Source organism: Pipistrellus hanaki (assembly GCF_964339955.1).
Source record: "Pipistrellus hanaki genome assembly, chromosome: 14".
NCBI classification, from domain to species: Eukaryota; Metazoa; Chordata; class Mammalia; order Chiroptera; family Vespertilionidae; genus Pipistrellus; species Pipistrellus hanaki.
In genome coordinates, this window is record NC_140516.1 from 15,739,073 (window position 1) to 15,763,755 (window position 24,683).

At 42.6% G+C, this 24,683-nt stretch overlaps 1 protein-coding gene across 5 annotated transcripts in view; it reads left to right on the plus strand.

Annotated features, from left to right (window-relative positions):
* The window catches only part of ASCC1 (activating signal cointegrator 1 complex subunit 1), a 74,992-nt gene extending 55,389 nt beyond the window's left edge, over window positions 1-19,603 (plus strand). Inside the window, exons 10-12 of one of the 5 annotated variants that reach the window (XR_014796864.1) lie at window positions 16,800-16,958; window positions 18,239-18,285; window positions 18,742-19,602. Coding sequence is in view for 3 of the 5 variants with exons in the window: in XM_084904980.1 (XP_084761106.1) it covers window positions 16,800-16,916 (117 nt within the window). In the remaining 2 variants the exon portion in view is untranslated. The other 4 variants (XR_014796865.1, XM_084904980.1, XM_084904982.1 and 1 more) reach the window with 4 other exon arrangements.
* Window positions 19,604-24,683: the final 5,080 nt, after the last annotated feature.

The following is a 24,683-nucleotide window of genomic DNA, read 5'->3' on the forward strand; positions in this document are numbered from 1 at the left end:
TCCCCTGCTTAGGGCACTGAAGAGGCTTCTCTAGCTTGCAGCCACCAGGGGCAGTTTTGTCCTGGTAAAGCAGTGATATTCCTGCCCCGAGGCAAAGCTTTCTCTGGAAGAAATTTTGCAGCAAACTGAACCCCCAGCGGCCCATCTCCGATGCTGATTCTACTTGTTGTGGAAACAGGCGGAGCGCGCCCGTGTGCCCCCAGATCAGGTCTGGGTTCTTCAGCTGTGTCAGCACAGCCTCCTCTCCTGCCTCCTGCCTCCACCCACAGTTTTCCTTGCTACTTTTTAAAATGGAAAGGCTCTGCAGGGAGGGGAACTCCCTTGGTATTTTGAGTATTGAGGTGCTCAGCAGAACTGCCTGGCATCCTGTTTGTATATAGCAGTTTTAATTCACTCTCTAATAGATCATCTGGCCTTACCAGCAGTCTTAAACTGGATAATCCTTACGTCAGCAGTGCGGCTCAGGCCAACCATCCAAAAGTGCAGCCCTGAGTGATGATCTGAAGGAGGTCTTAAAGCTTCTTCGTTCCCTGACTGTGTGTCTGTCAGGTTGTTAACTCTCATGCTCTCTGCAGCCGAGACAGGTGGTTTGGGAGGGCAGAATGAATGAGCGGAGTTCACATTCACGTTCCCATTCTGTGCAGGGAGCCTGGTAACCTTCACATGTCCTTCCAGTCAGTGGCGATGGGCCTGTGCTCTGGTGGCATGGGAGCTTTCTGGTGCTCTTCGAACGGGGAGGTGCACAGCAGGACTGACGTGATGGGTTGAAAAATCACAGCTGTTCTGCCCGTTTTATAGCCGCCTTGCTGTTTTCCTTCTGGAGGCAACTGATGATGTTAAGAACTCCTCCCACATGCCGGCCTTCACCTTGCTCCTTGGATCTGAGGTGTCCCAGGCCTTCTGGAAGTACATTTTCTCCCCGTTTTTTATTAGCTATTGTTAGCTGTTCTTATTGGCTCTGTCAGCACGATTACTGCAGTTTGAGGTTTCAGGTTAAAAGTGGCATCTTGGGCAGAGTTGGGGCTGTATTTGGAGATGATTCTAGAATAGTAAGTACCTGCTGACCACATTGTTTTTTATTCTGAAGTAAATTTTTTATTCCAGTCTTCATATGTTCTGAAGTAGATGTTTCTGTCCTGTCTTCATTTATCCTGAAGTACATGTTCCTGTTCTATTCTTTAAAAACATTACAGCTCTGTGAAACCAGATCATGATTACAGAGACTATAAGTATGTCTTTTTTTTATTATTCTGAAGTAGATGTTTTATTTTGTTTTTAAAATATGTTTTTATTGATTTCAGAGAGAGGAAGGGAGAGGGTGAGAGCGATAGAAACATCAATGATGAGAGAGAATCAGTGATTGGCTGCCTCCTGCATGGCCCCTACTGGGGATCAAGCCTGCAACCTGGGCATGTGCCCTGACCAGGAATGGAACCATGACCTCCTGGTTCATGGGTTGATGTTCAATCACTGAGCCACATCAACTGGGCTACATTTTAAAAATATATTGGAGTGACATTGATTAATAGAATCATAGGTTTCAAGTGAACATTTGTATTGCATATAATCTGTATGTTGCATTGTGTGCTCACCACCCAAAGTCAGACTATCTCCCTGTCACCATATATTTGGCTCTCTTCCTGCCCTATACTCTCCCATCCCTCCGATAACCACCCTACTGTTGTTGTCTGTGTCTATGAATTTCAGTTTCATATCTCACAAAAGGAGCAAATCATTTGGTTCTTAGCTTTTTCTGACTTATTTTGCTTAGCACAATATTCTCAAGGTCCATCCATGTTGTCACAAATGGCATTATTTCATCTTTTCTTATGGCTGAGTAGCATTCCATTGTATATATGTAGCACATGTTTTTCCCCCAAAATATTTTTTAAAATCTGTTTTTTATTGATGTCTAAGAGGAAGGGAAAGGGAGCAAGATTGAAACATTAATGATGAGAGAGAATCATTGATCGGCTGCCTCCTTCATGTTCCCTACTGGGAATTGAACCCACAACCCAGGCACGTGCTCAGGACCTCCTGGTTCATAGGTCTACACTCATCCACTGAGTCACATTGCCCAGGACTCTTCCCCCTCCCTTCTATCAGTCTCTTCTCTGTATCTATGAGTCTGTTTCTATTTTGATAGTTTATTTTATTCATTAGATTCTACATATAAGTGAAATTACATGGTATTTGTCTTTACATGGTATTTGACTTATATCACTTAGCACAGTGCTTTCTGGGATCATCCATGCTGTCACAAAGGGTCAGATTTCCTTCTTTTTAAAAAAGATATTTTTCTTGACTTTTAGAGAAAGGGATAGGGGGGGAAGGGGAGAGATCTTCAACATCAATAGGCTGCCTTCTGCACCCCACACTGGGGATCAAGCCTGCAACCTGGGCATGTGTTCTGACTGGGAATCAAACTGGTGACCTTTTGGTACATGAGTCGATGCTCATCTACTGAGCCACATTGGCTGAGCTGTAGCACATCTTCTTTATTCAATCCTCTATCGAAGGACACTTGGGTTGTTTTCATGTCTTGACCACCGTGAATAATGATGTAATGAACATAGGGGTGCATATATCTTTGTGAATACATGTTTTGGAGTTTGTGTTTTTAAAAAAATATATTTTATTGACTTTTTTACAGAGAGGAAGGGAGAGGGATAAAGAGTTAGAAACATCCATCAGCTGCCTCCTGCACACCCCCTACTGGGGATGTATCCGCAACCAAGGTACATGCCCTTGACCGGAATTGAACATGTGACCCTTCAGTCCACAGGCTGACACTCTATCCACTGAGCCAAACCAGTTAGTGTTGTTTTGGAGCTTTTTGGGTAGATACACAAGAGAGGCATTGATGGATCATATGGTAACTCTATTCTTAATTTTTTGAGAACCCGCCATACAGTTTTCCATATTGGCTGTACCAATTTATATTTCCATCAGCAGTGAATGAGGGTTTCTTTAAAAAGTGTTTTTATTGATTTTAGAGAGAAAGAAAGGGAGGGAAGGAGAGAGAGGAAGGGAGGGAAGTGGGGGGGGGGAGAGAGAGAGAGAGAGAGAGAGAGAGAGAGAGAGAGAGAGAGAGAATGGATAAGTAGATGGGCTGCCTCCTGCACACCCTTCACTATGGATCGAGACCACAACCCAGGCACATGCCCCAACCGGAAATTGAACCAGAGACCTGTGGGTGCTTCGGACGAAAGTCAACCGACTGAGCCACTCCAGCCAGGGCAGAGGGTTCCTTTTCTTCACAATGTCTCCACCACTTGTTATTACCTGCCTTGTTGATAATAGCCATTCTAATAAGTGTGAGGTGGTATCTCATTGTAGTTTTGATTTGCATTTCCCTAATACCTAGTGTAGTTGAACCTTTTTTCATATATCTGTTGGCCATTTTTATGTTGAAGTAGATGTTTTTGTTCTAGTCTTCATATGTTCTGAAGTAAATGTTCCTGTTCCATTCTTTAAAAACATTACAGCTCTGTGAAACCAGAACATGACTCCAGAGTCCATGAGCTGTGTTTTTTATTCTGCAGTAGATGTTTTTATTCTAGTCTTCATATGTTCTGAAGTAGATGTTCCAGTCTTTATTGGTCCAGAAGTACATGTTCCTGTTCCATTCTGTAAAACATTACCGCTCCATGACACCACATCATGACTACAGAGACCATAGGCTGTCAGAGCTCCCGCTAAACCTTTTTTCTTTTAAGGAAACTCTACTTTTTGGCTCCTGTTGTGAGGCGTTGGTGGTTATAGTTAGTGAGTAACAATAATAATCAGAACTCAAAATTCTATCGTATAATGTATTACTTTAATTGCAGAACATCCTAGTAAAGCACAGTGCCTAATTAAAGATGGAGAAATTAGGGGAAAGAGTGACTAGTCATTGATAGGAAAGCTTTCAAGTCCAGCATGCCCTAAGAACCATTTTGACTTCTCTCTTCAATAGAAAAGAAGGTTCTGCCTTTGGTTTCAAGGTGAATTTGTGTGAATGTAGAGGAACATGGCCTACCTTAGTGTGAATGGGCTCAATGGTATTCCTTCGTGATGATATCGATATTTAGAAAGAATTCATAAGAGTGCAGGCTAGAAGAATATTTTAAAAGATGGAAGGGTTATTTTGACCTTTGGATGTATTGGAGCTCCATTTTCCTTCTTTTTAAAAAAATATATTTTTATTGATTTCAGAGAGGAAGGGAGAGGGAGAGAGAGATAGAAACATCAATGATGAGAGAGAATTATTGATCAGCTGCCTCCATCATGCCCCCTACTGGGGATCCAGCCCGCAACCCGAGCATATACCTGTGACTGGAATCGAACCCGGGATCCTCTAGTCTGCTGGCCACCGCTCTGCTCACTGAGCCAAACCAGCTAGGGCTCCGTTTTTCTTGTCTCTCACATCTCGCATGTTTGCTCTCTTCAGAAGTGATCTCGCATATAGCCAGAAGGAAAATGGAAGGTACAAAAGCCTTGATAATTTGAATTGCATGGTACCTTGGAAAATTCAGAATTATTTTTTAGGTTTGGGGAATTTTAACAAGTAAAACTTGGAAACAAAACTTATTTGTGGGGGGAAAAAAAGCCCTATTCATTATCCTAATTCTAAGTAAGATTAGTACTATGACATATGAAGATCTGTGATTTTTTTTTTTTCAAATCTATTATATTTTTAGTCTAGTGTCCATATCTTTTACTACTGATGGTCTTCCCAACCCTATACATTGAAGCCAATTTCATGAAGGATGTTTCTGAAATACAACATTATTTGTTTTGTTGTTTTCAACTAGGATCTTCCAATGGCTGTGATGTAGTTTTTCACATCATTTGTTTCTCACACTTGGCCACAAAACCAAGTGAATTTCTTCACTGTCTGATTGCATACATACAGACCAGAGATGAAAGGGACTCCCTGGGACCCTTCAGTCTGCAGGTGGATGCTCTATCCACTGAACCAAATTGGCTAGAGCTTTGGACTTCAAAAGTCTAATTGCTATACATGAAAACAATAGAAAGCCTTTTTTCTTGGGGAGAAATGGGGCCCAATACATCCTTGCATTAATTGAGCACCAGTACTTACTTTCAGTTGCACTAGATTTATGTTCTCAGGGTTAGTTTAACTCATGTACACCAGGATGACTATAGATTTCTCAGGACTTATATATTTTGAATCTTCGATTTTTACTTCAAAAATACATTTCCTATAATGAAGTCATATTGGAAGGCAAATAGTTCACTGAAGCCACCCAGCACAAGAAGTAGATTTCCTTAATGGAGAGATCTTTGAAAAGAATGACCCCTCCTTTGCCTAAGATTGAAGAAAGAGAATGAGTCTCATTTGGGAAGCCAAATGGGCAGGGCTTCCCAACAGGTTTGTCGTTATTATTGAAGATTGGCCATTCATTCAGTTTTGTGGCTTGAAGTCATAAATATGAGAAGGTTCTTCTCCACCTTTGTCTGAGGTTTTCAGTCTCATTTTTGCAGGACTAGACTGCAAAAATAGCATGTGGAGTTATTTCTTGTCTTTGATGGTTTTCATAGGGCCCCGGAGGAAGGAATAGAAGGTCTGAAATGAAAATAAGGAAAAATGACCACAGGCAGTCTTTAAATCTGGCTGTTTGTTTTCCTTCAGTGTATAGCACTACATTAATAGAGATCAATATTTCCCTCTGTGTTCTCCCTAGGAAACGATCATGTACAAACTAAAAATGGTGGCTTCAGATCATGTGAGCAAGGAACTGCAGGATGATTGGATTTTATCCTGCAGTTTTCTGCCAGGGAAGCCTTGGTCTTGACCAAAAATCTTTTATTTCGATGGTCCCCATTTCTCTCTGGTTTAATTTTGTAAAGAGCCTTCAGTAAAGGGTAGCAGCTGTGGTCCAGCAGGAGTGGCTCAGTTGGTTGAGTATCAGCCTGTGCACTGAAGGGTTGCCGGATCCATTCCTGGTTAGGGCACATACCTACCTAGGTTGTGGGTTTGATCCCCAGCTTGGGTAAGTATGGAAGGCAACAACACATCTTTATACCAACTTAGACAAAAGAGGCTTCTTGCCAAATAATGATATCAGTATCTGAGTTATAGAAAGGTACGCCTGCGCATTGCGTGCAGCAAAACTTGTGTCACTGCCTTTGCATGTGCATATGGCACATTGGCCTTGAACACCCAGTGCACTCTGATTAGGGTTCCCACAGTTTTCAAATATTATAGTTTCTTGGGTTTTAAATTTTCTTCTTAAGTTGTCCAAATTAGTACTTATTACTGTTAAAGGACAATAATTTAGTAAAATTGAAGATTTAATTGGCTTTACTGAGCCATTCATGAGCCAGGCAGCATTCCACATACCAAGTAGAGGGGCTGGGAGAAGCTGTACCACATGGAAGGTTTTTATAGGCAAAGAAAATACTGGATTGTTTCAGACCAGGACATCTTTTGGGGCTGGAGAGGAGAGGAAAGGTAAGGGTCTTTATCTTACAGATGACCTCACTAGTGCTAATTTGGAAATTTCAGATTAACTGTCTAACAGTCACATTCCTGGGAGAGGTTGAAACTGCAATAAAAATCTTAGTATTCTGGCCCCAGCTGGGTAGCTCGGTTGGTTAGAGCATCGTCCCCATACCCCAAGGTTGTGGGTTTGGTTCCAGTGTGGGCACATACAAGAATCAACCAATGGATGCACAAATAAGTGGGACAACAAATTAATTTCTCTCTCTCTCTCTTCAAAAGAATAAATTGTTTACGGTTGTGGTGGCAAATGACTCCGTTTTAGGCCTGTTGTTTCTTAACATTACTTACAAGAGATATCACAAATATTGCCAGTCTTAAATTCTATTTTTGCTTTCTTATCAAATATTTGTAGTTTTATGTAGCTATTCATTGTGCTGTTCCTTTACTGCAGGCTTTAAAAAATGCTGGCTTCCAGCACTGCAGGGCTCTGTGTGTATGCGTCAGAGAGAAATGTTTCAGAAAGAAAATGGTTTAGGTTTCAGAATCCCCAAAGGAATTGTTATGAAACAACAGTGAGGAGAAAAGACTCAACTCGATTTTAAAACCTTGCCGTGATTCTTTTTTAATTTAATTTTTTTTTTCTTGTTAGGACTCTTATTTTCAAAACAATAGACCACTTAGCTCTTCATGAACTACTTTAGGCTGGAAAGAACAACCAGGTTTCTTATTTTAAACTTGCAGTTGAAGCTTTTTCCTCTTTTCCCATTCAAGTACCTAATTAAATAGAACCATTTAGTTGATTTATGTTTATTTTCATCCGGAATTCAATTAAATTTCTTCCAGCTGAACAAGAGTCATTTGATTCTTAAACCAGGTCCAGGTGACAGTGAAAGTGGGAATAACAAGCGAGAGAATATGTGAATTCAGTCTTTGGGAGATGCGTGGGTCTGATTGTGACTCAAACAGGGCCATGTGTAAGGGACTTCACCCAGCAGAAGAGGCTGGAGAGTGCAGGCGTTAAAGTTAGGCTGTCTGGCTGGGACCGGTTTGGCTCAGTGGATAGAGCGTCGGCCTGTGGACTGAAGGGTCCCGGGTTCGATTCCGGTCAAGGGCATGTACCTTGGTTGTGGGCACATCCCCTGTGGGGTGTGTGCAAGAGGCGGCTGGTCGGTGTTTCTCTCTTATCGACGTTTCTAACTCTCTGTCCCTCTCAATTCCTCTCTGTGTAAAATCAATAAAATATATTTAAAAAAAAAAAAAAAGTTAGGCTGTCTGGGTTTGACTGGCAAATTTTATTATTATTTTTTTCTTTTCCAGCATTATAAATTTCAATTTTTCATCATTTATTTGCTTGTTTACCCGTGGGCACATTATTTAAGCCCTTTAAACCTCAGGTTCAACTATAAGATGGGGATTAGTAATAGAATCTGCTCCTTGGGGTTGTGAGGATGCAGTGGGATAATCACATGGAGCCCACACATCATGCCTGGCACACGTGCTTGCTTGATAAAGATTGGCCGTTATCGTATTAGTGTATTGTCAATAGTATGTATGTATTGTTTACCTTGATCCCTTAATCCAGGGGTCCTCAAACTTTTTAAAGTGGGGGCCAGATCACGGTCCCTCAGAGAGCTGGAGGGCCGGACTATATGAACTACTAATTCCTACTGTAACACCTCGGCTGCGCTCACTGCCCAAAAAACCTGGCGGGCAGGATCAGACTCCCCTGGGGGCTGCATGTGGCCCTCGGGCCGTAGTTTGAAGACCCCTGCCAATATTGGCTTCAGGTAACTTTGATTTAAAAATCTCCTTTTATTGGGGTAGACAGTTACACAGACATGAGCAGAGCAAGGAGCCGGAGCCGTTGCCAGGTACAGAAGGTCACCAAGGTGGGAAGCCCAGGGTACCTAGCACCTGCAAAACTGGGAAATTAGGACCCTGTGCCCAGGATAACCTTTCTTCCCTAGCATATCTCCGGTCCGGGGTTTAGACCCCCTGACCTTTCATACGCTGGTCGTGGGGTTCAGACCCTTCCCTGACCTTTCCTCCCCTGGCATGTCGTGTGGGTAGACCGTTAGAGGGGAAAGAACAAGGGGGCTGGAGAATAGCCCTTAAGCATTAAGCCCTTAAGACAATGAGGTTCTGACCCGAATCAAATACATCAAGACCTCAGTGGTGTTTCAGCTCCAGGCTCAAAAAAGCAGCAAAATCAGACAAGCAACCATGGCTGACCTCAGGGCCAGCTGCATTGACTGATGACCCCCTGCCCTGGTACTGACCCATCAGTGGAGACCACAACCCTAGAAGGACACACCTGGGAAGCTGATGAATATTCTAATGGGATTCTCCCCTGAGACCTCAGATAAACACCCTCAGGGCTGAGGACCCAGTGTGGCTCTGGAGAGAGCACACCAGTGCCTTTCCCCACCCCTTTCCCTCAGTCGCTTTGCTTTTCTCTTTCTCCTAAGCTCCAAGGGCCCTTTGTTTCTGTAACTTGTTTCCTGAGCCCATTTCTTCTCCCACTCATTTCTTCTCCCTCTGTGACTTTCTAAATAAACTTTCTCTTACAAAGTTTCTTTCTTAGCCAGAACTCAAGCACTGAGGTTGCTGAACCAAGGTCCAGACTCCACTGGTCTAACATCTGGTATTATTTTGCTGTCAACATTATTATACATTTGAATCAATACAATTTTAAGTTGACATGGTAAAAATCACCATAAGTAAAGTCAAAAGATAAATTACTTACTGGGGGGAAATATATTTGCAATTTATAATACAGACGAAGGGTTCATTTTCTTAATATATAAAGAACTACTTACTTACTAAATAAATAAATAAATAAATAAATAGGGCAGCTGTAAAGCTTTTTATGTTGATACTAGAGGCCCGAGGCACGAAATTCATGCAAGGGGCTCAGCCTTCACAGCCCTGGCTTCGTCTGGAAGGTTGTCGGAGGTTGTTTGGCTGTCTGGTCTAAGCATATTATGCTTTTATTATTATAGATACTTCCACTTAACTGTGCTATAGATTTTTTTGATGGTCATTAGGCTTTTTAATATCCCTTGAATTAAAATTAGCTCCCCCAAAACTTCAACCTCCCCCTTGAATAGGTCTAGCAACTTTAACCATGTCTGATTAGAGAAGATGTTGATGTCTACTGTATATTCTCAGCATACCAGAAACACCCTAGTTGAAGAAGGGCTTGGTACACAAAGATGCAGCCAGGAGTGTATATATACACCTGAATTTGTTTCATTTCCCCATAAAATAGGTTCCTCTTAGAAATGTTCTTTTGCTATTAATGGTAACTTCATATAGCCCATTTACGATGTTGTTGATGAAAATGGGGCCACATCCTAAACCTGATCAGCTCAAGGGAGGTCTGCATGGTATGCCTTACAAACTCAGAGACCTAAAGTAACCACAGAGGGTGATCTGAAATTAAAACTTCCTAATGAAAAGCATGGTGGGTAGTCATGTCCTAGGACAGTGTTTTTCTTGACAAATGACCTTAACTGAGCTTGTCTATTGTCTTTTACATCTATGCTAACCTAGTTTTGGAATGTCAGGGTAATTTCCTTATTCCAGACCCCTCAGGACACAATCTCTCATCAGAGCAGGAGACCACAGAACCCTTACTGTTATTGTTACCATGTTAATTGTTAACTATCCTATACCCACCAGTAGAAAAGAAGTATGTATCTGTTTGTTCTACTTTTTATCCAATCCCAGCGATTTCCCTGCTTTGCTTTCTCTCCTCCATAATCTGTCACCAGTGGATTTCATGTAACCCCATTACATCTTCTCGTTTGATTGTAATGCTTAAAATAAGATAAAAACTGCCAATCTCCAGAGCATTTTCTCAATTTGTTGAGATTTTGCGTCATGTTAAGTTTGGCTCAAATCATAAAAATTCTTAAAAGCTTGGATGTTTCTTATGTCAATAGTCATTTATGATTTTTCTCATCTCCTTTCTTACCTCCTTCCCCTCATCTAGAAAGTCGCTGAATCTTTTCCGAGTTTCATTCATAGCATTTCACATCCGCTCCAATCTTCCCAGGCCCACTCCTAGTACCAGTACACTCAATCTCTCTCATGAGTACACTGCTACTCTGGTCTCCTTTTCTTTTTTTCTCGTTTCCTTCTCCAGTCAGCACCACACCCAGATTACTTTTCCTAAAACAGAGTTTCCATCTTAGGCTATCAACCTACTTAGAAGCTTTCATCAGTTCTACCCCATGTCCAGAATGAAGTCTAACTTCTGAACTTGACCCTCAGTTCCCTTAATCTGATTTACTCTCCCTATATCTCTAGCTTTAGTCTTTCTCGCTGCTTCTTTTAAGGAACTCTCTAAACATCTAACCTGACTTTCTTGGCATGACCCATCGTGCCCATTTCTGCCTTCTTGCTGCCCTCCCTCCTCTTTGCTAAGCCGTGTACTGTACTTGCAAGGTGAAGTCACTTTCCAGCTCTAACTGTGGCATCTCCATTACTCAGAAACACAGATTGCCAACCTTTAAAAAGCAATATGTTGAAAGTATTAGGAGTTCCCCTCCTTTTTATTTTTTATTTCCCCCCTTTTTTAAATATTAAAATTTCATTTATTCATTTGAGAGAGAGACACATCAATTTTTGTTGTTCCACTTAATTCCTTGGCTGATTCTTGTTTGTGCCATGACCTGGGATCAAACCCACAACCTTGGCATATCAGGACAGCACTCTAACCAACTGAGCCACCCAGCCAGGGCCATTAGGAGTTCCCTTTTAGTTTTGTTTTGTCTCATTTTGTATTGCTTCTATGGTCATGTCTGCATTGTACCTATAAGGCTTTGGTTTCCAAAATGGTAAATCTCTGAGTTCCACTGGTGAGGCTTTCACTTTCAAATTAACGTTCAACAAAAGGATTACAGATAACCTTTACAAGCTGCATTTCTTTCTTTCTTTCTTTCTTTCTTTCTTTCTTTCTTTCTTTCTTTCTTTCTCTCTCTCTCTCTCTCTCTCTCTCTCTCTCTCTCTCTCTCTCTCTCTCTCTCTCTTTCCTTCTTTCCTTCTTTCTTTCTTTCTTTCTTTCTTTCTTTCTTTCTTTCTTTCTTTCTTTCTTTCTTTCTTTCTTTCTTTCATATATTTTATTGATTTTTTTTTTGCCCCCCTCCCTCCCTCCCAAGCATACCCTCCCTCCCCAGAGTTTTATGTCCATTGGTTGTACTTATATGCATGTATACAAGTCCTTCGGTGCATTTCTTTACACAAAAGGGCGGATATGGTTTGAACTGGCTACCAAAACCAGGAAGAGGAGTTAATTGTGTGAATCAATACCGGCTAGAGCTGATCACCTTTCTGAAGGACAAGACAATGCAGCACACAACCTTTAAATAGATCCTTGGGGTCAAGTGGATGTCATGTTGGAGAATCAATATTTACGCAGCTTTTATACAGTTAGCCTTTAATGAACCCCAGGCATTTTGCTAGGCCATTAATTACTGAAAGAGGAAAGGTGACAGAGGCTGAAATTCAGGGCTGTGGAGGTTGTATACAACTAGAGAAGAGACAGTCATTTGCTAATGTGCAGAGGCCCTCCCCTTAGGTTCTACTCAAACATTGATGGGAATGTGTATTGAAAGGCTTTTTGGGCCCTAATTGGTCAGTGGATAGAGCGCCGGCCTGCGGACTCAAGGGTCCCAGGTTCGATTCTGGTCAAGGGCATGTACCTTGGTTGCGGGCATATACTGAGTGGGGAGTGTGTGGGAGGCAGCTGATCGATGTCTCTCTCATCGATGTTTCTGGCTCTCTATCCTTCTCCCTTCCTCTCTGTAAAAAATCAATTAGAAATATATTTTAAAAAAGAAAGGCTTTCTTGGGATCTTGTTGACATTTTGAGAGAGAACAACTCTTGCCTCCAAACAGAAGGTAAGCCCTGTCTTGTTTGACACTCCATATCTAAGCAGGGCGGCTTCATTTTCCTCAGATGAATTCTGATGTCACTTGGGATTCTTGATCATCACAAGAGTTTGGCTTATCCTTCCCTCTGGCACACTTGAAAGTGGTTCTTTTCTTTTTTAAAAAAATCTTTATTGTTGAAAGTATTACATATGTCCCCTTTTTTCTCCCATTGATTCCTTATAGACCGCCCCTGCCCCAGGCCTTCACCACCCTATTGTCTGTGCCCATGGGCTATGCATATATGCACACAAGTTCATTGGTTGATCTCTTCCCCACCCCCGAACCCCCACCTTTCCTCTGAGATACAACAGTTTGTTCCATGATGTCTCTGTATCTATTTTATTCAACAGTTTATTTTGTTTATTAAATTCCACATATGAGTTGAGATCATGTGATACTTTGTCTTTTTCTGACTGGCTTATTTCGCTTACCATAATATTCTCCAGGTCCCTCTATGCTGTCATAGTATTCCATGGTGTAAATATACCACAGCGTTTTTATTCACTTGTCTACTGATGGCCACTTGAGCTGTTTCCAGATCTTAGAATTGTGCTGCTTTGGGGTGCATATATTGGGGTGCATATATTCCTTCTTATTGGTATTTCAGATTTCTTAGGATATATTCCTAGAAGTGGATTCACTGGGTCACATGGCAGTTCCACATTTAATTATTTTGAGGAAACTTCATACTGTTTTCTATAATGGCTGCACCAGTCTGCAGTCCCACCATCAGTGTCCTAGGTTTCCCTCTTCTCCACATCCTCACCAACACTTGTCATTTGTTGATTTGTTGATGATAGCCATTTTGACAGGTGTGAGGTGATACCTTGTTGTCACTTCAATTTGCATCTTTTTGATGATCAGTGATGTTGAGCATTTTTTCTTTTTAAAAAAAAATATATTTTATTGATTTTTTCAGAGAGGAAGAGAGAGGGATAGAGAGTTAGAAACATCGATGAGAGAGAATCATCAATCAGCTGCCTCTTGCCCACCCCCTCCTGGGGATGTGCCCACAACCAAGGTACATGCCCTTGACCGGAATCGAACCCAGGACCTTTCAGTCTGCAGGGTGATGCTCTATCCACTGAGCCAAACTGGTTTCAGTGACGTTGAGCATTTTTTCATGTTTCTTGGCCATTTGTATGGCCACTTTGGAAAAGTTGTCTATTTAGGTCCTTTGCCCATTTTTTAATTGGGCTGTTTACTAGGTGTATCGGTTAATAATGCAGATTTTTTTCAATAGATGGAGTTACACATATGTTGATATATATGTGATTTGATATGTATACTATTTTGTTATATTGACAACAAGCTTCAAAACTTCATATGTCAAATTTGCTGAAGATATTAACATCATAGGTATTTTTTACGCTTAAAAATGTCGAATTTTGTGCCAAAAAAGTTATAATTTATTACTTTATTTTGAAGAAAAGTGCTGCTGAATACTTCAGGAAGCTTATGGTGAACATGCTCTATCTCATGATACTTGTGAACGCTGGTTTAAATGCTCTAAAAGTGATGATTTTTATTTGAAAGACAAAAAACGTCTAGGTCAACCGAAAAAGTTTGAAGACCAACATTACAAGCATTATTGGATGCAGATGCATGTCAAATTTACAAACAACTTGCAGAAAGATTAGACATTGTTCAGCAAACAATTTCCGATCATGTACAAGCAATGGGAAAGATTTTAAAGGAAGAAAAATGGGTGTCACATCAACTGAACGAAAGGCAAATGAAAACTGAAAAGTCATCAGTAAAATGTTGCTTCAATAGCATGAAAGAGTCTTTTTTGCATCGAATTGTGACTGGCAATGAAAAAGGGATTTACTTTGAGAATCCCGAATGCACAAAATCATAGGGTGATCCAGGTCAATCATCAACATCGACTGCAAGGCCAAATTGTTTTGGAAAGAAGACAATGCTCTGTGTTTGGTGGGATCAGGAAGGTGTGGTGTATTATGAGCGTCTAAAACCAAGTGAATCATTAATACTGATCGCTACCAACAACAAATAATCAATTTGAACCATGCTTTGTTTGTGAAACGACCAGAATGTTCCAGAAGACACAGGAAAGTAATTTTGCTTCATGATGACGCACCATCACACACTTCAAAACCAGTTAAAGATCCATTAAAAGATCTTGCCTGGGAAGTATTAGCCCACCCCCTGTATTCACCAGACCTTGCTCCTTCAGATTACCACTTGTTCTGATCCTGAAAGGTGGGGAAATGTGTAGTTAGCAATGGGCATTATTTTGAATAAAGCACTTTCAATGTTTCTTTTGAAATGATTGTGTTTTCTTTTATTACAAAATATGCTATTATTAACTGTACACCTTGTATCTTCCTTTTGTTAAGTTATGTGAGTTCCTTATATATTTGGATGTTAACCCTTTATCAGATGTATCATTGCCAAATATATTCTGCCATACAGTGGGCTCCCTTTTCATTTTGTTGATGGTTTCTTTTGCTGTGCAGAAGCTTTTTTATTTTGATATAGTCCCATTTGTTTATTTTCTCCTTAGTTTCCTTTGCCTTAGGAGATGTATCCACAAACATATTGCTACAAGAAATGTCTGAGATTTTGCTGTTTATGTTTTTTTCTAGGATTTTTTATGGTTTCCCATCTTACATTTAAGTCTTTTACTCATTTTGAGTTTATTCTTGTGTATGGTATAAGTTGGTGGTCTTCTTTCTTTCTCTCTCTCTCTCTCTCTCTCTCTCTCTTTTTTTTTTTTTTTTTTTTTGCATATATCTGTCCAATTTTCCCAACACCATTTATTGAAGAGACTGTCTTGCCTCCTTTGTTAAATATTAGTTGAGCATAATGGCTTGGGTTGATTTCTGGGGTCTCTGTTCTGTTCCATTGATCTATATGTCTGTTTTTGTGCCAGTACCAGGCTGTCTTGATTACAGTGGCATTGTAGTATAACTTGATATCTGATATTGTGATCCCTCCATCTTTGTTCTTCTTTCTCAAGATTGCTTTGTTCTTCTTTCTCAAAATTACAGTGGCTTTGTATTATAACTTGATATCTGATATTGTGATCCTTCTAACTTTGTTCTTTTTCAGGCTATTTGGGGTCTTTATTGATTGCATATGAATTTTTGGAGTATTTTTTCTAGTTCTGTGAAATATACCATTGGCAATTTAATAGGACTTGCATTGAATCTGTAGTTTGCTTTGGGTATTATGGACATTTTAATGATGTTAATTCTACCAATCCATGAACATTACCTTTTAAGAGGTTGCCTGCATTTTCAGTTGTCTTCCCTGGCAGATAGCAACCTCGCTGTTTTTCTCAGCCAGATGTTATGTGGGTATCGTTTCAGTTCTGGTGCTCTGTGTTGTAGAGCCTGGATTGGGCTTTACACTCCAGAGTTCTCAGTGGGAATTCCTCTACCCCACTGCTGAGATATCCCTCTGAAACTTCAGCTGCTCTCTGTGGGAGCCCAGCTAGCCCTTTTGTGCCTCCGTACTTCCTACCAGTCTCTGTGCATCTCCACTTTCTGTTCTTGGTTATCAGGATTCTCTCCAGCTAGTCTTCATTTGATTATTCAGGATGGTTTTCTATACTTTAGTTGTAATTCCAGTTTGGTCCTGGGATTGTGTCAGTGTAGCATCCACTTATTCTGCCATTATTTTGGAATCCCTGAAAGTTGTTATTTTCTTTAATTGAATTTATTGGGGTGACATTGGTTAATAAAGTCATACAGATCACACTTGACAGTTTTTAAAGTGAAGAGTTGTAATAAAGAGCATCTACTTTAGAATGCTGGCTTGAATCCACATCTGATGAAAGGCTTTTGATAAATATAATAATTTATACTTGCTATATCAGCTGAAGGAAGTGTTGGTCTGGCTGTGTTGTGTATTTAAGTGTTCTGTATTCTTCACTGGGTCATTAGAATCTTTCGTGGGTTGGGAATCTTCTATTTATTTTAGTCAGTGCTTCCACTAAATGCTGTTGACTAGATAGAGGAATGTATTATATAAAAATTTATTCTGTCTGTAACAAAACTAGGATCCCCCATAACTGAAAGTCATAGTAGCTGCTTTGTTAGTCCCTGTGGATTAGGGTATTTGTTACAAGTTCTTGTTCATATCTGCTTAGTAGATATCTTGGAATTAACATTTCAGACCTCTTCCTCTAGTGCATTTGTTGGAGGAGGCTTTAAGATTAATCAGAGAGAAGAAAGAGCTGTTGTTCTTTCCTCACTCCCACTCCCACTCCCACTCCCCTTCCCCACGATCATTTTTTACAATAAATACGGAGAAGACAAAGCATGAGAAGTTTGTTGAGATTGTTCTGGTGTTTTTATAAGAGAGGCTGATGCTTAATATTTCCATCTGTAATTGTCTTTCCTGGTAGATATTCATTCTGTTTTTTATTCTTCCTTTTCAGCTGTTTGAGAACTTCTACTTTGGTACCTTAAAGCTCAATTCAATCCACATCTCTCAGCGGTTCTCCGTAGACAGCTTTGGAAACTATGCTTCCTGTGGACAAATTGACTTCTCCTGAGGTGGATCTTGGGAAACCCTAGAAATGGAACATCTTCACAAGGTGCTGAGGGAAAATGTCTTCATTTTAATTGCCAGTGAGGGATGTGGACTTGTGGATGGTGGCTTTCCTGGGTGGTTCCCCATGGGCTCCGCGATATCTCTGATGGCTGTCCACAGTCATCACACTGTTGGCCACGATGATTGTGGGCACCTGGAGAACTGTGCGTGTAACCCTTGGCTTTTGCAGGCTCTTCTTTTCTTCCTAAAGCTCTTCTGTGGAAATGTACCTCGGAAGCCCATTGGAGCTCAGATTTGCATTATTTCTTATATACTGACTTTGCCCCAGCCATTAAAGTCGTTTGTATTAATACTTCAACAGAGAATTAAAGACATGTGGTTTATCCATCTAGATAAAATTCCTATAATTTTTAGAAGGTTGGTTTTTTTTCTCCTTTCCCCTTGTATTCTAAATTTGTGTGTGTGTGATAAAAACAAGCATTTACTGAACACCTATTATGGGCCAGGCATTGGGCTAAGTGTATACATATTATTATTATACTTACTAATAAAGTTAATATTATCATCAATAACAACACTTTGAGGGAGGTACTAATACAGTCCTTGTTTTACATATAAGGAAATTGAGGACGGATTCCTAGCTGAAGGTCATATAACCAGGCAGTGGATAGTGTCAGGATCTGAACCCAGCCAGCCTGCACTCTTTAACACTGCGCTAAGCTGCGTGGCCCTTAGCAGGGCTAGAGAGAGAACCAGGAAGATGCCTGGCAGACCAGGATGGAGAGAACAGCGGTTATGGCTGTTCCACTGCCCCAGGACCAAGCAGGAGGAGGACCACTTTGGATGCAGGACTCAGGATGTTTTGCAAATCTGGATTAGTTAGGAGTGCTCGCTTGTACCCTAATTTAAAAAATTTTTAATTGATTTTTAGAGAGGGAGGAGGGGAAAGGAAAAAACACACATTAATTGGTTGCCTTCCATGCACCAATATGCACCTCAACTGAGGATCAAACCTGCAGCCTAGGTATGTGCCCTGACCAGAATCAAACCCTAGACATCCTGGTACACCAGAAGACACTCCAACCAACTGAGCCACACTGGCCAGGGCTGTACCCTAATTTTAATCACTACCCAGAATTTCTTTTTTATTGTGGTAGAAAACACGTAACATAAAACTTACCATCCTAACCCTTTTTAAGTGTACATTTCAGTAGTATTAAATAAGTACTTCATGTTGTTGCGAAACATCTCCAGAACTTCCTCACCTTGCAAATCTGAAACTCTGTATCTATTAAACAACTCTATTTCTCTCTCTCTCCCTAGACCCTGCAACCACCCCTTTGCTTCCTGTTTCTATGAATTTGACAGCAGTAGGTACCTCATAAAAGTGGAGTCATTCAGTCTTTGCCTTTTTGTGACTGGCTTATTCCATGTTGGTTCATCCATGTTGTAGCATGTGACAGGATTTCCTTTCTTTTTAAGGCCAGATAATATTCCATTGTATTACTTACCACATTTTATTTATTTATCCATCAATGGACACTTGAGTTCCTTGACCTCTTGGCATTTGTGAATAGTACTTTATGAACATGAGTGTACAAGCATGTCTTTGAGACCCTGCTTTCAATTTCTTACTACTAAGAATTTTATCTTTAGAAAAATAACTGTTACAACTTGCACCTTTTACTTTGATCTCTCCTTTTTCTTCTGAGGTTGGTACTGTTTTATATTTGTTAGATTCCCATCCCATGCCTTCCCCTGCCCCTCGCCTTCCCCTGCCACTGATGCAGTAACAGCATTGTAGCCCTTTTATGTTTACTTCTCAGGGCAGCAGCAAGAGGAACAATGATGCTATCAGCAGGGCTGTGCAGAGATCCCTGGGAAAATGTCGGCTGCAGAAGGTGCCGGGCAGTCCTTCCTGCAGAGCCAGAGGGAGGAAACTCAGCACAGCTCTGCCCCACCCATCAGTCCTGCCCCTGCTCTGATGCCAGGGAGCTCCAGCCTGGCTCTCACCTTCCATCTCTTTCTCCTTGCCCCCATCCTCCTCCCCTTTCTCTGCCCATGTCCTCTCTCTCCTTCATTCCTTATTCTTCTCTTGCTGCTTACTTTTCTGTTTAAGAAGTTTGATTCTGGGCCCTGTGTATCAAGGGCACTACATAGGGAGGGTTGTGTATAACACAGATTTGTTTATCACTGTGACTGCACAGGCCATTTCTGAATAAATGAATTTCCAAAGTAACTGCTTTTTTATATTTTCATATAACTTGGTAGTTTGACCCCCTTTGTATATGTTTGAAATACAGTGTTGCCATCACTTATTCACTGGCAAAGCTGTGCCATTAATTCAGAACTTACATGCTGGTGCCTATAGGATTGATTTCCTTCCCCCAAAATTTTGTCCTAGTAATACTCATTTTTAAGTTGAGATTTTTACCTTGCTTGCCCCAGGGTGTCAGATGGCAGGTGGGAATGAGTGCTCCCAGGAATAGTATTGAAGGGGTTCAATGCCCTCATCTCCTCTGTTTCTTTCTGACAGCTTCCGCTGGGCAACCTTGCAAGAGGTAAAGATGCCTTCTTTTGGATGTCAGAGATTTATAACTTACATTTTTTAAAAATATATTTTATTGATTTTGTACAGAGAGGAAGGGAGAGAGATAGAGAGTTAGAAACATTGATGAGAGAGAGTCATCGATCAGCTGCCTCTTGCACACCCCCTACTGGGGATATGCCCACAACCAAGGTACATGCCCTTGACTGGAATCGAACCTAGGACCCTTCAGTCCCCAAGCTGACGCTCTATCCATTGAGCCAAACCGGTTTCGGCTATAACTTACATTTTTAATACACTTTAAAAATACATCTTTATTGAAAGTCCCCTTACAGATGTCCCCTTTTCCCCTCCATTTTTTAAAAATAGGTTTTTATTAATTTTTAGAGAGAGGGGGAAAGAGACAAACATCCATGTGAGAGCAGAACATTGATCAGCTACCAGGGATTTAGCCACAACCTGGGTGTGTTCCTTGGCCAGGAATCGGACTAGCAACATGGTACAACTCACTGAGCAACACCAGCCAGGGATGCAGCTGGTTTCTGAGACACTGACTTCACCCCCAGTTCCCGGAAGAGGAAGAGGAAGAGGGAAAATGAATTTCTCCCCCCTTGATGCTGTTAGAAATAACGTGAGCCCCCAAAACAGGGGTCCAAAGCATACTCGGGAGCCAGACAACAGGGCAGTATCTTCACTCCTGCAGGAGGGTGCACGCACACACCGAGTCTGACACAGGTCATCTGTCCCTCACTCCTGATTGGTCAGAGCTTAGGCTCACAGTTTTGTGTGATTGGCTAATTTAAAGGAAAAAGGGAGGAGCTGACCTTTGCTGTTTCAAAATGGTGGCCCCCCAGGGGAGCTGTAAGTCACATGAACCAAAACGGCAGCTGCCTAAACTCCCTTCTTGGACAGAAAAGATTGTGTTTCTCACAGTGCCTTGGGGTGTGGATGTCCAAGCCCAGGATGCCAGAGGTGAGAGAAGGGCTGTTGGTGTGGTTGTTAGTAGCTTTTTCTGTTGTTTTTTTAATCAAATGTTCTTTTAAACAAATATAAAATAAGTTAACTTTGTGAAAGATCATCAAGCTATACCTACTTTATACTTTTTAAAATGTATGTTATACTTTAAATATTTGTCAATAAATAAATTTCATCATTCAGAGGTTACTCCTCCCCATACATTTAAGCACATCATATTGTTAAGCAATTTTTCAGAAACAATAACAGAATATTAGCGGGACGCTCGCACTTGTGTTTGTGTAGAACTCAGCCTTCACAGTGGCCCCCGTCATTTGGCAGGATCATCCTCCTCAGTTCACAAATGGAAGTTAAGCTTGCCAGAGGTCATCCAGCTGCACCAGTGGTTCTTGAAGTGTGGTCTGTGGCTTCCTGGGTGCCCCCAGAACCTGCTTTTGGGGGGTGGGGTGAGGTCCGGCCTATTGTCACAAACTAGAAAGGCATGGTTTGCCCTTTCTTAGCGTTCTCCCGGGAGTGTGCTGGGTCCCCAGGCTGCTCACCTTGAGGAATGTGTGCGCATGCGTCGCTGTCTCCAGGGAGGCGCGGGGCACAAATATATGTTTTTAGAGTTTGCCGCCGTTTGCTTTCTACTTGTACTAGCTGTGGTTCAGCTGCGACTTATCGTGCGCTGGACCATGTTCCCGAGAAGTTGCATGCGGAAGCCCTGCCCCCTCGGCCTCACAGGTGGCTGTAGGAGAGAAGGCTTCACAGAGGCAAGTAATTTCAGGGGCTGAGGCTGCTGGGTGGCCTGACCCGCCTGGCTGGCGTCCTTTCAGGGGAGGCCGGTTGGACACATGAACCTCAGTTCTGTGCACAGAAGAAGGCGAAGGTGGCCGTCGCAGACCAGGAGGAGGCGCCTCGGTACCACCAGCCCTATCAACCCCCGAATGTGGGGCTTGCAGCCAAGTAAACCTATTGTGTAAGCCGCCCTGTCTGGCATTTTGTGCAGGCCCGGCCCTGACACACTTGCTATAATGCAGAAGCCAACCTACCTGTGGTGTTTCGAGCAGGACATGAAAGAGATTTGCAAAAATGTAAGACAATGCCACTCTTCTCACTGATTTTTTTTAGGGGAAGAGATAGTTCTTCATCAAATACATTGTTTTGTTAATATGCAATGGGTTCATTCTTATTTTTAAATACATTAATTTTTTGTTGTTGTTTTAAAAAAAAAACTGATTTAATACTTTTAGAGCAGCTTTAGGTTCACAGAGGAAGGCTAAGTTTCATTTTAAAGTCCAGCAAATTGGAGCCACCTCTGTATCTCACAGAAACAGGAGTTCTTTGGGTCCTCGGTGAGCTCTGAGTGCACGGGACCCCGGAGGCCTCACCGTCTGAGAACTGCTGCGCTGCACTGCCCTTGCCTCGAGAGATGACGTTACACGTGATCTGTAATGAGCTTCCCTCACCCCGAGGTCGGTGGGGGATCACATCCGCTGTCATTAGATCCATGTCTGTGTCATTTATTTTTAATGGCTGCACAGCGGTCCATTGTGTGTGTTCACAGGTAGCTCATGGGATGGTCAGTGAGCTGGTGTCCGGGTTTGGCTGTTGAAACAATTCTGGGCGGCACAGATTGAGCATTTGTCTCCTATGCTTGGGAGGCCATCTAGAAACGGGATTTAAATGATTCTGAAGATGTGATTAAAGTGTTTTTATTTGGAACATAAGGTTTCTCCATTTTGTTTTACTCAATTATGAAATACAAACAGAACAATGCATAAAACATATGCATCCTTTGACAGACACACCCAGCAGCTTTTGGGCCCATTGGTTTGAAAGGCTGACCTGCTAGAAGTTGTCTCAGAGATTAGGAAAACTGTTTATTCATTATAAGCTACTAGAGGCCCAGTGCACAAAATTCATGCACTGGGGGGAAGGGGTTCCCTCTCACCAGCCGTGGGCCTGGCTCCTGGCTGACCAGCACTTCCCCTGTGGGATCGAGCGAAACTCCCCAACATCCCCTGAGGGGTCCCGGATTGTGAGAGGGTGCAGGCCAGGCCGAGGGACTCCACAGGTGCATGATGGGATGGGAGAGAGACATGGGAGGTTGGCTGCCTGGGGGAGGGCTCCAGGATGTGTCCAGCTCCTCCAGCTCAGTCCCCATCCACAGGACCCCAGCAGCAAGCTAACCTACTGGTCGGAGCGTCTGCCTTCTTGTGGTCAATGCACATCATAGCGACTGGTTGACCTGTTGACTGTCTGCCCCTTGGTGGTCAGTGCAAGCGGTTAGCAACCATTAGCATATTAAGCTTTGATTGGTTGAACGGCTGACTGGTTGACCAGACATGTAGCATATTAGGCTTTTATTATATAGGATCATTATTGCCCATTTTCTACAAGCCTTTTACCCGTCAGCTGTTGGTTTAACCATCAGTCTTCGACTGTTGGTTATTTGCTTTCAGCCCGGGGCTGATAGGGACCCAGCTTTCAGGTGCTACTGAAGTCAAGTCCATTGGAGGAGCTGCCCAGGAGTGTGGGAAACATTTTGACCTTAAAGGTCTGGAAACAGCTATTGTCTTATTGATGGGCATCTTGTCAATTTGGGAAACTTTGGTGATTGTCGACCAGGGACTTCGAGAGATAGTGTTGGCATGAGAGCGCTATGATCCTGAGGGCCTACCTCCGCATTGCTTTGTGATGCGCTTTGCTAACCAGACTAGGACTGAGAGGGTGGGAAAGGATGGCAACTTCGAGCACATCTCCAGAACCATGGGACCTCACAGCTTTCTCTTCCCACCCCAAGGGAAGAACTCACATTTTTTTTAGATGCCCACTGTGCCCAGGCATAGTGAGTAATTTTGCACAGGTTTCACTGCAACCTTCTGAGATGGTGGCATTATCATTAATTTATAGACGGAAAATAAGTTAGGTAATTTGCCCAGAATCCCGATTCCACTCCCAGTCTACATGACAATACACTGTGTTCTTCCTCTTCACACTGCTGCTACACAAACCAGCAAAGCTGCTTTATTTACTGGGACACGGAGACATCAGTGGCCATGGCCTCATCGCAGCACCACCTCTGAGTCCAACTGCAGAGGACAAAGAAAGCCGGAAAGGGAGCTATTGTTCAGTTTTCCCGAGGGAACCCCGGCCCGAGCCCTCGAGGCTTTCAGAATTCCCAGGCCAGACTCAGAGAGACTGGGAACCTTACAAACTGTGTTTTTTCCTACTGATTAGGATCATGTTTTTCATTGCCTTTGATTTTTTTTTTTTTTAAAGACCTCACCAGCCAAGTTTGTTAGTGTGTGTGTGTGTGTGTGTGTGTTTTAATAAAAACACAATCCAGGGCTCAGGTCCCAAATTTTCAATGTTTTGTCCTGTCAGATTATCTGTTTCCTCTTCAATTTATTTGTAATATAAACCTCACCTCATTTATGCTCTGATGCTGGGACTGTGCCCAGCCTTCCCAGCTGGTATGTCAACACATTTCTACAGGCAACGATAAGGGCCATAATTTTAACAAAAACCTAAACACTTCAAACAAAAGTAGCCCCCCCCAAGCCCCCCCCCCCCCCCCCCTTCCTGGCTCCCCTTCTCCGTGGCTTGTTAAAATCAACTTGAAGTCAAAACCGTGAGCAAATGTGCCTCTTCCAAATGTGCAGCTCGAAGCAGATGCACGGTCAGACATTTGCCTTTTCGGGTCACCCTGGGAAGAAGAGCTAACAAAAGGGGGGCCAGCCCTCGGACAGCTGCTTGGGGAGGACATCTGCCTCCGCTCTCGCCGCCATTCAGGGCCGGGCCTGGCCTTGGAAAGAGCATGTGGGGCCGGGGGGCCAGGGTTCGGAGGCAGCCAGTTGTTATAGGGCTTTTGTCTCCACGAAGCCACCCGTTACTGCAGGGCCCTGACTCGCAGGAAGCCAGCTGTCAGGGCTGTGGCTCAGCCCCCCGGGTGGGAGGCGAGGGAGAGCAAGTGTCTGTGGCCACATTTCCTTTTAGACACCTGAGTCCGGCTGGCTGGGTCCCCGGAGAGTTCTGTCTTCAACTCCCACTTCCATAGACCCTAGGGGCCCCTCTCGCTCGCCACCCCGGGGAAGGGAAGACAGCAGGTCGGGATCCTGGCTTTGCAGCAGCAGCAGCAGCTCCCCGAGTGCTGGGCTGGGCTCTGCGGCGGCCGCCCAGGCTGGGGCGCTCTGATCTAGCGCTTCCTTTTGAAATCTACCCCCTCCATTTTTTTTTTTTTTTTTTTTTTTTTTGAGGCAG